The sequence below is a fragment of the Dermochelys coriacea genome, chromosome 26 (assembly GCF_009764565.3).
Source record: "Dermochelys coriacea isolate rDerCor1 chromosome 26, rDerCor1.pri.v4, whole genome shotgun sequence".
NCBI lineage: Eukaryota > Metazoa > Chordata > Testudines > Dermochelyidae > Dermochelys > Dermochelys coriacea.
This window is the reverse complement of record NC_050093.1, coordinates 11062359-11076130: the sequence shown is the minus strand read 5'-3', so window position 1 is coordinate 11076130 and position 13772 is coordinate 11062359. Positions and strand designations below refer to the sequence as shown.

Genomic DNA, 13772 nt, shown 5'->3' with positions numbered 1-13772 from the left:
TTTTAGAGCGCTGGGAGGTCTACCTTGATAGTAATCCTAGCCAGAAATTTGTCCCTTTCCTAATACTTTTTTTTGGTTGAAAATTGCAGTACTATCGTCGTAATTGCCTGGGGAGAAATGATGCATACGTTAATCAGGCTTAATTGTTTTTTATTGATTTGTGATGCTGAAGTCACCTACTTATTAATGCTAGTGTTCATCTCAGGAAATCATGTAGATGCATTTTTAATGTGCCTGCAAGGATCTGTTGGAAAATTCCTGGAAGATGCTACCTGAAGGAGTGCTGTGAAATTGGATGATTTTTTTTTTTTATTCCCAGTATTCTTGGCAGTGTTCTTTTTGATTATGAATAAGAGGAGGAAAAGAGCTTGGTTTCAGGCAACATAATTTGTCATTCTGAATTGAATGCAATGATTAACTCCCTTGTGATGTTTCATTCTTGTTTCCTTGTTGCACCGTAGTTTGTCCTGTGAGAATGAGCTAATGATCTCAAAAGAAGTCTGTTTGTTTGTATGATACCCTTGCCAACACAGCCTAGCCGTTAATAATGCCAGCTGCTACAGTGTGCACTGACAACGATGCTTGTCTACTCAAAAGTGTTGCAGTGTATAGTTAGGTGGGTGCCACAAAGAAGCATTTTTCTGTTTCAGGACTGGAGTACTAGAAACCTGTACTAAGCGCATGTCGAGCAGAGTAAGGTCTAACAAGATCCAAATGCTAGAAGTTGAAGCTAGATAATTTCAGACAGGAAATAAGGCGCATGTTTTTAACTCTGAGAGTAATTAGAACACTTTACCAAGGATCATGGTGGATTCTTCATCATTGACCATTTTTAAATGAAGATTGGATTTTTTAAAACAAGATATGTATGCTCTAAGAATGATGTTGGGGGAGATATCTGCCCTGTGACCTATACTTGCATGGTCACAATGGTCCCCTCTAGCCATTGGAATATATTAATCAGTGCAGTTTGCTTGGCAGGTTCCCAGGGGCACTAGGAGCCGCAAAAGTTGAGAGTTTCAAGGCTTCCAGGCTCTTGGCTTCCCAGCCTGGCACCAGGTTAGAGCCAGCAGGAAACCAGGCGGGTGGGGTGGAACCTGTCTGGTTTCCCTTGGAATTGCTTGGAAATTGACATGTCCCCGGGGAATCTTTAGATTTCAACAAAATTAGCATTTTCTGACAAAAGAATACACTCCTTTCTGACCAGCTCCACCCATAACACTCCAAACAGCTGTTCTCTTTTTATCTGCTTGAATGTGGGTGGGGGAAACTGACCATCAGAGAGTGGGAAAGTCTCTACTGGGGCTTTGCTTTTGTGAAAGTGGCATGCTTCTGGTACTTAATAACCTGCACTCGAGTTGTATGATAGAAGAGGCAGCATTTTGGTGCTCATTGAAATGATCTCTTTGCTCAGTTTACAAGTAAAAAGATGTTCTTTTCCCCAGCTGCCAACCCAAGACCTGACCCTGGGCTCAGAGAGAGAGAAATGGCTTGTCTTCATCTCACTCGTTATCACCAGAAACAAAGGTTCTGTAGGTCAAATTATTCTTTCAGATATGGCTGTACAGCCTCATTGTCTTCAAAGTGTGTTTTTAGTTATACCAGCGTAATGGCATTCCTTTCCCTGGGCTTGCACAGGTATAACTGAAGCTGTGATCTGAAGACAGTGAGGTTGCACAAGTACACCTGAGGGTGTAATTTGATCTGCAGAACCTGGTGGTTAGGGGGAAAAAAAACCTTTCAGTTGCAAATGGAGCAAATTTGATAGAGAAACCAGTTGAAACAACAAACACAGAATTCCATTCTGATTCTTTTTTAATCAGTCACCATGCAGAACTATGTTTAAAAACAAAAAAAGACACAGAACCTAAATTTTGCTAGAAACCCCTTTTTTAAAAATATTACAAGAACAAATCTCAAATGAAAATATTTTTTACATTTCGATTGATGTCTTCCCTTGCAATGCTGTGAAACCAAAGGTTCACTGTGTTAGTGCATGGAAACCAGAAAGTAAAAGCCTAGAAACTTATTCCAAACAAAAGTGAAATTGAAGAGTCTATTTTTTATTGTTAATACATCACTCAGCATGGACAAACAGCATAAATGGTGAAAGGATTTTTCAAATATTTAGTTTTTTAACCACTAGTTTTGCTAGTAACATAGGTAAGGAAATTTTATTTTTTACCCGGTATATCATATTTGTAAAGCGATTAATCAGTCTGTGCTGCCTTTTTATTTGTATTGCATAACCGTTCCACTTTCCCCTCTCTCAGAAGGGTTTTGAAACCCGTTTCTCCTACTTTTCCTCTGCCGTGCTTAGTTTTAGAAATTTTGGTTTACTGTGAAGGTCTCCATTATCCTCCCAAGTTTCAGAGTAGCAGCCGTGTTAGTCTGTATTCACAAAAAGAAAAGGAGTACTTGTGGCACCTTAGCGACTAACCAATTTATTTGAGCATAAGCTTTCGTCACGAAAGCTTATGCTCAAATAAATTGGTTAGTCTCTAAGGTGCCACAAGTACTCCTTTTCTTTATCCTCCCAAGTGGGATAAAGCTAAAGGCTGAAGCCAACCGAAACTGAATCTCTGTCTTTGTATCCTCTTCCTTCCGGAACATTGCTTCAATTTCTTGACCTAGTCTGTATTCGTTCTAATGATTGCGTTTTCTGTAACTGACTGTTCTGATTTGCGAACTCTACGTTTCTGGTGCCGAGAGCTATCTTTCTTCTCAGCCTTTTTCTCTGCCTCTTGTGACATTTTTAGCTTGGATCCAGATTTCTTCTTTGCTAACCTCCTGCGTGAGCTGTTTGTTATTTTTAGAACATTTTTAGCGCTCAAGACAAGTGCCAGATTGACAGCTTTACAGGTGAAAGTTTCCTTTTAGCTACAGAACAAATAGAAAATAGGTGGCGATGTGTTCAAGCCTATTCCAGATGAACCATCTCTAAGTGAGGGAGGATAGTTTGGTCTTGGTGCTCATTCAGTCCTTGGCATCTTGTTAAGAATGCTATAGCAGTTGTGATTTTGTGGTGTAGATACCTGTCCACTAGAAACTGGACAGAGATCATGAGACCACCAACTCATTTTGCGTATGAATGGAAACTAAACAGCCATTACATCGTAATTTTCAGTTTCTACTGATTTAGGCTGTCTTTTTGACCTGGGGAGATTTGGAAGCCAAAAGAGTTTGAATTATCTGATCCCCACATTCTACGTTCTGCAAATTTCTTTTCCCCTCTGCACCCTTTGGTCTTCAGAATCTCTCTCCCTAGCTTGGGAAGAGAATTAGAAAGCATTTCATATCAGAATCATAGAATATCAGGGTTGGAAGGGACCTCAGGAGGTCATCTAGTCCAACCCCCTGCTCAAAGCTGGACGGATCCCCAACTAAATCATCCCAGCCAGGGCTTTGTCAAGCCGGACCTTAAAAACCTCAAAGGAAGGAGATTCCACCACCTCCGTAGGTAACCCATTCCAGTGCTTCATCACCCTCCTAGTGAGAAAGTTTTTCCTAATATCCAACCTAAACCTCCCCCACTGTAACTTGAGACCATTGCTCCTTGTTCTGTCATCTGCTACCACTGAGAACAGCCTAGCTCCATCCTCTTTGGGAACCCCCTTTCAGGTGGTTGAAAGCAGCTATCAATTCCCCCCTCACTCTTCTCTTCTGCAGACTAAATAATCCCAGTTCTCTCAGCCGCTCTCATAAGTCATGTGCTCCAGTCCCCTAATAATTTTTGTTGCCCTCCGCTGGACGCTTTCCAATTTTTCCACATCCTCCTTATAGTGTGGGGCCCCGAACTGGACACCAATGTCAAATACAGAGGAATGATCATCTGACACTAGCACTTTCTCTGTAGTGAAATGGCCTCGGATTACATGTGGCTTTTTTAGGAGTTTACTAAAGTAAGGCTTTGTTGTCCAGCCTTACAAGTGTACTGATTAGCAATAACAAAGGAAGGCCGTGTTTACGCTGCAGCCACACAGTGAAGGTGCTGCAGCTGAGCCACTGTAGTGTGGATGCTTCCCTTATCAATGGAAGGGGTTTTACCATTAATCCGTATCTCCGAAAGGTAGTAGGTAGGCTGATGAAAGATTTATCCTTCTGCCAACTTAGCTGCTTCTACACCAGGGGTTAGCCTGACCTGACTGTGGTGATGAGGGTAGGAAATTTGTGTCAGCCCTGATCGATGTAGCTAGGTTGACCTGAGTGTTAGGGGTAGACTGGGCCAAAGCAAGTGTGATCTGAGTAGCACTGGTGATTGTAAGACTCGAAGTTATTTAAAGGTTTTTAGGAATCCAGAATGTAGTTGAAATGTGCTATCCTTCAGCCTCAGTGTCTTGAGATGGCAACTTTCTGCCGTCTGTTCAGTTGCAGAGAGGGGTGTGGTTGTGTGCTTGAGGGATGCAGTTCTGGAAATATAAGAAAGCAAATATATTTAATTAGCAGACAGTAAAATTCTAAGACAAATGGGTGGGATGGGATTGGAAGAGGGCCAGGAAGGGATTCTTAAAATGAAATGTTTTGAACTGCAGCAGAGAGAGTTATTTAACTGCAGATATGATTGCTTGCAATGTCTATACTCTTGGCTTGCAAGGCTTGTGGAAAGCCCATCCCTACTCACTCAGCGGCTACAGGAAGCTCCCCCGGCGGCACCCCATCCCAGCTGGCAGCAGCAGAGTGGAATTTACAAGAATCGTGTTCAGAATGTTCTGAGCAAAATCAGTGAAACTGACTGGGCGGTTGTAAATTGCACTCTCCTGCTCTGAACACTGAAGGTACCCCTACAGGTAGGGTGATGTGTCGAGTACAGACACTGCAGGCCCAGCTAGCTCCGGTATAAATAGCGCTGTAGACAGTGAGGCATGGCTTAGGGGGGTGGCGTGCCCTGCGCACCTGAACTCTAGGGTAGGTACCTTACGCAGCTCTGTATGCACCCAAGTGTTGTTTTCAGCCGTGTAATGTCCCACTGCCAGAGCCTTTCCCTGTCCCTGTGAAAGACACCAGCTGTGGCAAAAGGCTCCAGCAGCTTCCAGCTGTCTCCCCGCTGACAGCTTTTCCTCACCATAGTGAAAGGCTCTGGCAGCGGGGAGCTGCCGGAGCCTTTCCTTGCTGCCTCCCCCTGCCAGAGTATCACTGTGTGGCTACACATCGCAGTGATAAGTATGGACACAGCCTGCTTTTCACTGCAGCATGTAGCTACATGTACCTATCGTGCGGCCTCAAGCGTAGACAAGATCCGAGTAGCCACAGGGGCATTCAAGTGGTCAGGGAAGAGGGGTTGCAAGTGGAAAGCTGCTGCTTCTTTCCGAGTAGCTTGAAGGGATTGAGTAAAAAAGAAGAGGATCCCTCTCTTCATCCAGGTTTTTCCACAACTGAGAGGGGATGAGGAGGAAATAGAGGTGCTTTACTTGCAGCAGTCGAAGAAGAAGAAGAAGAGACGCTCCCTTCTCTTTGGTCATTTTCCCTCCTCTGTTTGGAACTGAGGCCCTGGAAATGAGAAGACAAAGCTTCCCTCGCGTGCCATCAGCTTGGGGATGGAAAGCTCCAAACTCGTCTAACACCCACAAACTGAGGTCTATATCAAAGAAGAAGAGAAGATTGGCGGAAGGTCATCAGGGTCTAGGTCTAGGGTACAGTACTACCTTGCTGCAAGTCCCACATATCTGCTTGTCTGCTTCAGGGAAATAGGTACCCGGTAAACATTTCAGGGCTTTGGAACATGAGATTCGGTGCATCTGTAAACCTAGAATTCTCTGCTTATACTTCTCAGTATAAAAAAGAAAACGATTAGAGGGTTTCAAATGATCTAGGATAATGTCAGTAACACAAGCCGTTTAAGGTCATGATCTTGCAGATGCTTACTTATGTGAATAGTCCTTATGTATATAAGTAGACGTATAGTCTTTGTGGTCTCCTTACATATGTAAAGACTACTTACCTGAGTATGGATGAGGAAGATGGAGACACATTAGAAAAAGTAGGCTATATTTTTAATCAAAGTGAATTTGGAGTGCCCGTTTTTGAGTGATCTTAAAAATAACCAAATTTTTGTCAATAATTGAGCATCCATTTTCTGAAAAACCCTCTAAGGTGTCTCATGTTGGGAACTCAACATCACTAGTCTCTTTTGGAAATTTACACTGTGTACGGGTATAGGTGTATGTTTTAAATTTGCAAACTTGTTGCGCTTTTGTACTTGCTGATGTCTTTTCTTTGCTAAAATGATGGAGCAAGGTGAAGGAATAGTTTCTAGAACAAATGATCTTCATCCCAATAAATGTCATCATGGGTTGCTGCTTTATCGCAGTAGCAAATGGAATCTTTCTGAAAAAGATCCAAATAATTAAATTTTCATTATAGAGCTAAGTACTTATGTAGACCTCCATCACCATAGTATCTGAGTGCCTGCCAAGTGTTTAAAAATAGAAATAACAATTTCTCTTTCTTCCTTTCCAACCTAAAGGGGAAATAGCTTGATTCATTTATAAGGATTTTAGCGTGTATGACTGAATGGGTGTGTGGCCTATCTGTCTGTGTGCAGAACTCATTGAGGGGAAGCTGTGTTGAATAAATAAGTTCTGCATGTGGGTCCCAGTTTAGGGAAAAAAAATCCTATTCAGAACGGTGCTTAAGTATGTGCTTAAATTAAGCATTTGCTTACGCAGTTTCCTGAATCTGAACTTGAGTTCTGAAATAGTTCATTAGTAGTGGTTCTGTCTTAGGGCAGTGAGTTCCATAGTTCATGTGGAAAGTTCAGTCGCCAACTCTACCAAGCTTCTTTCTACTGGTTGACTACTTTGTTCAGTTGGTTTTAGTGCCATGTAAATAGTGGGGCTAAGGGTTTAGTCTCGGCTTCCCAAATGTAAACACTGTCGCTGCCCTCAGAGAACTTGGAATAGGTGTGGAAAGGATAAGAATTTAATGGTACTTTCCTGCAAGAGAATTGTAATGTACATTGGCAAGGGTTCACTTCAGCATGGCAGATCTTGCAGCTTATACTTTGTGCCCATGGAAATCCAACACAACATTCTGTCATTTGGTGCTTTGTCATCAAGTTAAATGGACCACTCTTAAAATATAACTTTCTTTTCTATAGGCATCTTTGCTTACTTAAACTACCATGTTCCCCGGACAAGACGGGAGATCCTGGAGACCCTTATCAAAGGGCTTCAGAGATTGGAGTACAGAGGATATGATTCTGCAGGTAGGTCATTCGATAAAGTAACCATTCTTTTTCTTTTATATTATAAATTGCCATTTTTCCGGTATGCTTATTAGACAGGTGGTCACAAATAAGTCTTTGCTTTCTGCTGCACTCCCATTTTCGGGAACTGAAAACAGACAGTTCTACATTGTTGCACCAGAATACGTAAAAAGTTTTGAGCAGTAAGTGCAGATTTACATTAAAAATAGTCTCAATGCCTTTCATTCAGGAATTGGAGTATGCCTTTTAATATAACAAGGGGTTATTTAGTCTTAATCTAAGGGATTTTGTACCGTTATTCCTGAAGTTTGTCCCTCAGCTTTCTTGACTATGAAACACAGATGGTGCAACATCAGTTTCTGTGCTTCACAATTTGTTGGTTGTGTTTTGCGGGAAACCGTTAGGTGTGGGAATCGATGGAGGAAATGACAAAGACTGGGAGACTAATGCCGGCAAAATCCAACTGATCAAAAAGAAGGGGAAAGTGAAGGCTCTGGATGAAGAGGTTAACAGTATGTATTACACTTCCCCTTTCCAAAAATATCCTGAGATTCTTTGCATGTTAAGTACCTTTTAACTGTAATCTCATGTATATGGATCAATATATTATGTATCGTGTATATTCTGTCCTTAGTATTGTTTCAGCGTCGTAATTTCTGAACAAGGAAGTCTTTGATCTGCCAAGCTGAGTCCTAATAAAACCATCAGCTATCTGTAGGCATGCCGCTCTACTCTCAATGGCACAGTGCTGTTTTACGTGGGAGAAAAATTTACGTCTTTAATAGTGGAAGATGTAACTGAAAAAGTATTAATAAACATTTTAGGGTTTTTTCTAGGGCAAGGGAGTTCAAATATTCTTTAAGGGTTTGTTCATCATAGAATCTGAAATTCACAAATTTGACTGATTATTTTGAATTAGTGTCTGTGTTGTATTTATTAAGTGGAAATTTTCAGATCCGTACAGTTTAAGGCTCAAATCCCGCAAAGTACTTAAGCATATGCTTAATTTCACACTAGGGCTGTCAAGTGATTAAAAAAATTAATCGTGATTAATCGTATGATTAAGAAATAATAGACTATTATGTATATAAACATTTTTGGATGTTTTCCACATTTTCAAATATATTGATTTCAGTTACAACACAGGATACAAAGTGTACAGTGCTCACTTTTTATATTTATTTTTATTATAAATATTTGCAATGTAAAAATAAAAGAATTAGCATTTTTCAATTCACTTAAGTACTGTAGTGCAATCTCTCCATAATGAAAGTTGAACTTACAAATGTAGAATTATGTACAAAAAAATCTGCATTCAAAAATAAAAAAATGTAAAACTTTAGAGTCCACTCAGTCCTACTTCTTGTAAAGCCAATCGCTCAGACAAAGAAGTTTGTTAACATTTGCAGGCGATAATGCTGCCCACTTCTTGTTTACAACATCACCTGAAAGTGAGAACAGGCATTCTCATGGCACTGATGTACCCAGTGTTACAAGATATTTACCTGCCAGCATAGGCACCGACTCCGTGGGTGCTCCGGGACTGGAGCACCCACAGGGAAAAATTGGTGGGTGCTCTGCACCCAGCGGCAGTTCCCCACCCTGCCTCAGCTCACCTCCTCCCCTGAGTGCGCCGTCCCCGCTTCTCCTCCCAGCACTTGCCGCCGTGAAACAGCTGTTTCGTGGCGTAACAAGCTGTGGGAGGGAGAGGGGAGGAGTGAGAAGGCGTTGTGCTCAGGGGAAGAGGCGGGGCCGGGGCAGGGATTTGGGGAAGGAGTCCAATGGGGCAGGGAGAGGGCGGAGTTGGGGTGGGGACTTTGGGGAAGAGGTTGGAATGACAGTGGGGCGGGAGGGGGTGGTGGGGCACGAGCACCCACTGATGCCAGGAGAAGTTGGTGCCTGTGCCTGCTAGATGCACTAAAGATTCATACGTCCCTGCATGCTTCAACCACCATTCCAGAGGACATGCGTCCATGCTGATGATAGGTTCTTCTCAGTAACGAATCAAAGGAGTGCAGACCAATGCATGTTCATTTTCATCATCTGAGTCGGATGCCACCGGCAGAAGGTTGACTTGCTTTTTTGGTGGTTCAGGTTCTGGGATTTTTCACATCAGAGTGTTGCTCTTTTAAGACTTCTGAAAGCATGCTCCACACCTCATCCCTCTCAGATTTTGGAAGGCACATAAATTTTGGGTCAAATGCTGTAGCTATTTTTAGAAATCTCACAGTGAAAGTGTTCTTAAAATGAACAGCATGCTGGGTCATTATCCGAGACTGATATAACAAGAGATATGTATATCAGAATGGGGGTAAAAGACAGAGCAGGAGACATACAATTCTCCCCCAAGGAGTTCAGTCACAAATGTAATTAACGCATTATTTTTTTAGTAAGCATCATCAGCATGGAAGCATGTCTTTTGGAATGGTGGCCAAAGCATGAAGGGGCATACAAATGTTTAGCATATTTGGCACGTAAATACCTTGCAATGCCGGCTACAAAAGTGCCATGCGAACATCTGTTCTCACTTTTTCAGATGACGGAAATAAGAAGTGGGCCGTGTTGTCTCCTGTAAATGTAAACAAACTTGTTTCTCTTAGTGATTGGCTGAACAAGAAGTAGGACTGAGTGGATTTGTAGGCTCTAAAGTTTTAAATTGTTTTGTTTTTAAGTGCAGTTATGTAACAAGCAAAAATCTACATTTGGAAGTTGCACTTTCACGATAAAGAGATTGCACTATGGTACTTGTATGTGGTGAATTGAAAAATACTATTTCTTTTATCATTTTTACAGTGCAAATATTTGTAATAAAAATAATATAAAGTGAGTACTGTACACTTTGTAGTCTGTGTTGTAACTGAAATCAATATATTCGAAAATGTAGAAACGCATCCAAAATATTTAATAATTTGAAATTTATTTATTATTTTATTTATTTATTTATTTATTTATTTAAGTGGAACTGTCAAATTGATGAGAAAGCATGAAGTGAGGTATTCTGCTTTCTGTTTCTAAACTCTTTATATGTCCTGGATAGAGTCCGATTTTGAATTAGTCAGATTTCTGCAGGAAACAAAACTGCAAACAATTGTTTTGTGTAAAGTATGGGTAAGCACTGCATGAACTTGAAGGTATCTGCCACCATAGTTGATGGTTGTCTGTTTCTAGTTAATATCCTGATTTTCAGATGTTAGTAACTTCAGTTACAGCATTTTTATTTAACTTAAAGGATTCTCGTATATGAAACTTACGAGAAAGTGATTCTGTAGCCTTTTAATGTAATTTTACCGTTGCTAAGATAAATTCAAGTCTCTAGTAAAACCTCATTGATCCAAATGAAATGCGTGGATCTGACCTTAGTTCAGCTAAGACCAAAGTCTAAATAAACAAGGTTATACTGTATATATTGAATAAAAAAAGAATGACAGTGGAATAATGGTAAGATTTAAGCACTTGTGGTAAAATGATGATCTCCAACTAAAAACAATTTAGAAAAACTATATTATTGTCTATGAAAAGCTATTCAGAGAGACAGAAAAGGTAATCTCTGAACAAAAGGATGAACTTCTGCCAAGAGAAGATTAATTTGATACTTTTCAGGCACTAAATAGTTACTGTTGGAGATTCTAATTTAATATTGTGTAAAGGCGATTATGCTTGGTCAGGCAGAGCTAATATTTCAATAGCATCAGAGCTGATGGGCCAACACAAGGGATAAAAATAAAATTGGGTGACTTGTTAAAGGTTATTTTCTTTTTGAGAATAAAAAGGCATGGAATTGCCAGATGAGTGAGACTTAAAAACTGCCACACAAATAATTTTGTCAATGTATCTTTGTAGGTATGTGAAATAAACTGAAGGCCATATAGTAAGCTGGACAGGGTTGAGGTGGAGGGATAGACAGGTTTGTCATGGACATCTACAGTAAGAGTTCTCTGACAGGCATGTCACAGAACTACTTGGAGAATGGGAGGCTATTCTGTACAATAATTCACTACTTGGTATGTGAGCTTTTTCTCAGTTTACTGGTTCCTAGCCTCTTCTCACTCAAGCTTTCGTGAAGAAGGCTTGATTGTCTGTTTCCAACCTATAGAGAAGAACGCTGAGTAAATCGTTGTCTAACATAACGGGTTTATTCTTTACTAACAAGTGCTATGAACTTCTTCATAGCTCATTAAGTGTACATTTGAGAATTATGATCCCAGTTTTGTAAGACCATCCCATTGATGCACAATCATGTTCCCATTGGCTTAATAAAAGCATGCGAAAGCTACCCAAGTAAAATTCATAGTTATGTCCTCAGTGTGCAGGAGAAAAGATGATCAGAGTTGAAAATGTTCTCAGGAGAAAATTATATCCAGTAAAAACAAATGATGCCGTCTGATTGCTTCTTATTGAGGACTCAGTGTGGCAAAACAAGTGAAATCCTGAGACAAAGATGTTCTTGCTGAAAACCTGAAATGATTTTGTGAACTTGTTGGAAATGCCCTGGTGTTGCGATACTTTTTGCCCAAAGGAGAGCTTGGAGCATAGTCACATCTGTCCATGAACAGCTTTGGTGTTAACAGGCAATACTCAGAATGCTCCAATTTCATGTTGGTGGAGAGCCGAGAAGAAAATCGTGTCGGTGAATTTATTAAAAGATTGGCAGTTAAATGAAACCTTTGATCTTTGATATTTCAAACCTTTACACATGAATCAGTGGCACTAATCAGTAAAGTGGCTCAGGGGAAAGGGTTCACAGGATCAGGCTGTGTATCTCACATGGAAAAATCCTTCATCACGTGAGAAATCATCACTTTTGTTGGTTTGGGCCATGACGTGGTCTTGACTGCCAATAACTCTAGACCTGGCGTTTTGCTTACATTGTGCTAATAATTTTCTGATTATATTTTTACTTGAATATTTCAGTCTCCGTGTAATTCACTGCATTGCCTGTTACACTCTGAAAGCCTCACCCTTCTCTTTTGTTGTTTTTTCAATGTAAATTGGATCAGGTCCTAATAATGTAACATTTTTATACTTCCATCTGCAGAACAACAGGATATGGACCTGGACATTGAGTTTGATGTACATCTTGGCATTGCACATACCCGATGGGCTACCCATGGTGAGCCCAGTCCCGTCAATAGCCACCCGCAGCGCTCAGATAAAAACAATGGTAAGACCCTGCACTGCATGGGCAAGTATTTATTTGCGTGAATGGGGAGAGTAATGGCTGTTAGGAATTCTGAGCGGCGAATATGCTCTTGCAAATTGCCATTAATTCAGTACTTCTAGGGTGTTCATACTAAAACTGCATTGGTACAGTGCTGCCTATGCCTCTGTGAGAGCACGCGCTTGGAGGCAGGGCGTATAAATCATCATTCTATTTCAAGCTATGATCCTAACCGTGCTCCTTTTGATTTCCACCGGAGTTTGGCCATTGACTTCATTGAGAACGGCACCAGAGAATTTTGTTGTTGTTGTTGTTGTTGTTATGAATCACTTGCAGTAAGAGGCAGTCGTATTAATTATTTGCATTGTGATAGTGCCTCGGGACTTCAGTAAATCAATATTGATTGAAAAAGTAAGATCTCAAGGCCTACAGTTGCATGAAATCTCTGTACAGGAATTTTCCCAACCATCATCATAAATAGGATGTTGCTAACAAACAGTGTTTGTTTTATAATGCAATTTTCTTTGTTTATTTATTTCTCGCTTTTGGCCATCATTTGGTAAAGGTTGCTTTGTTGTTTGTATTGCTGTAAAAGGCAGCTTGGCTCTTATTTATAACTATGCACCAGCCAAAATCTCAAATGCTTTACGGACTGTGATGAACTTATCCTCACGCTACCTGTGTAATCATTAGCATTCTCACTTACAGATGAAGACAAATGAGAACAAGAGAGAGTGGTTGCATGGGTGGCTTGTCGCAGAGCTGGGTAATAATAACAGTATCTAGCTCTTACAGAACTTTCCATTCCGAGATCTCAAAGCACTTTACAAAGGAGCACAGTATCATTATCCCCACTGTACAGGTGGGGAGGTGAATGACTTGCCCAAGGTCACCTGGCAGGCCAGTGACTGAACTGGGAATAGAACCCAGGTCTCCTGTTCCCCGTCCTGCGTTTTAAACACAAGACCATCCTCCATCCTGTTAAACTCATCCTGGGTGATTTAAGTGTTATGTCAAACGGTGGTTCAGGGAAAACTGATTGGATTAAAACACAAGCCCAAGATATTTAGAATTCCAGGAGACGTTACCAACCAGTTTATGAAGATTTTGAAATGAACCAATTTTGGCTCTAACCATCTGATTTTTGTATTGTAAAATAAAACAAACCAATCAACTGAGATACAATAATAGCTCGTCTAGAAAAGGATCATCTCTAAGTGTATATGGTTTAGATGAGCACTGCACATAAAATTCTTACAGGCACATATTAAATCAGTAATCTTCCGGTTACAAGACTTCTGCAAAACTACTTTGTCGACTTCTTCAAATGTGTTGTGATTCTAAATGCTTGAAACGGAAATAATACAACCATTGACTTGAAAATGGTTTGTGCATGTTTGACGTCCTCAG

General features: G+C 40.6%; 1 protein-coding gene across 4 annotated transcripts in view; it reads left to right on the top strand.

The window, feature by feature from the left end:
- The window catches only part of GFPT1 (glutamine--fructose-6-phosphate transaminase 1), a 56830-nt gene that overhangs the window by 17947 nt on the left and 25111 nt on the right, over positions 1–13772 (top strand). For all 4 annotated transcript variants that reach the window (XM_043503026.1, XM_038384654.2, XM_043503028.1 and 1 more), the window contains exons 2-4: positions 7097–7204; positions 7609–7716; positions 12240–12365. In XM_043503026.1, the coding sequence (XP_043358961.1) occupies positions 12251–12365 (115 nt within the window). In that variant the 5' untranslated portion in view covers positions 7097–7204; positions 7609–7716; positions 12240–12250. The remainder of the gene's footprint in view (positions 1–7096; positions 7205–7608; positions 7717–12239; positions 12366–13772) is intronic.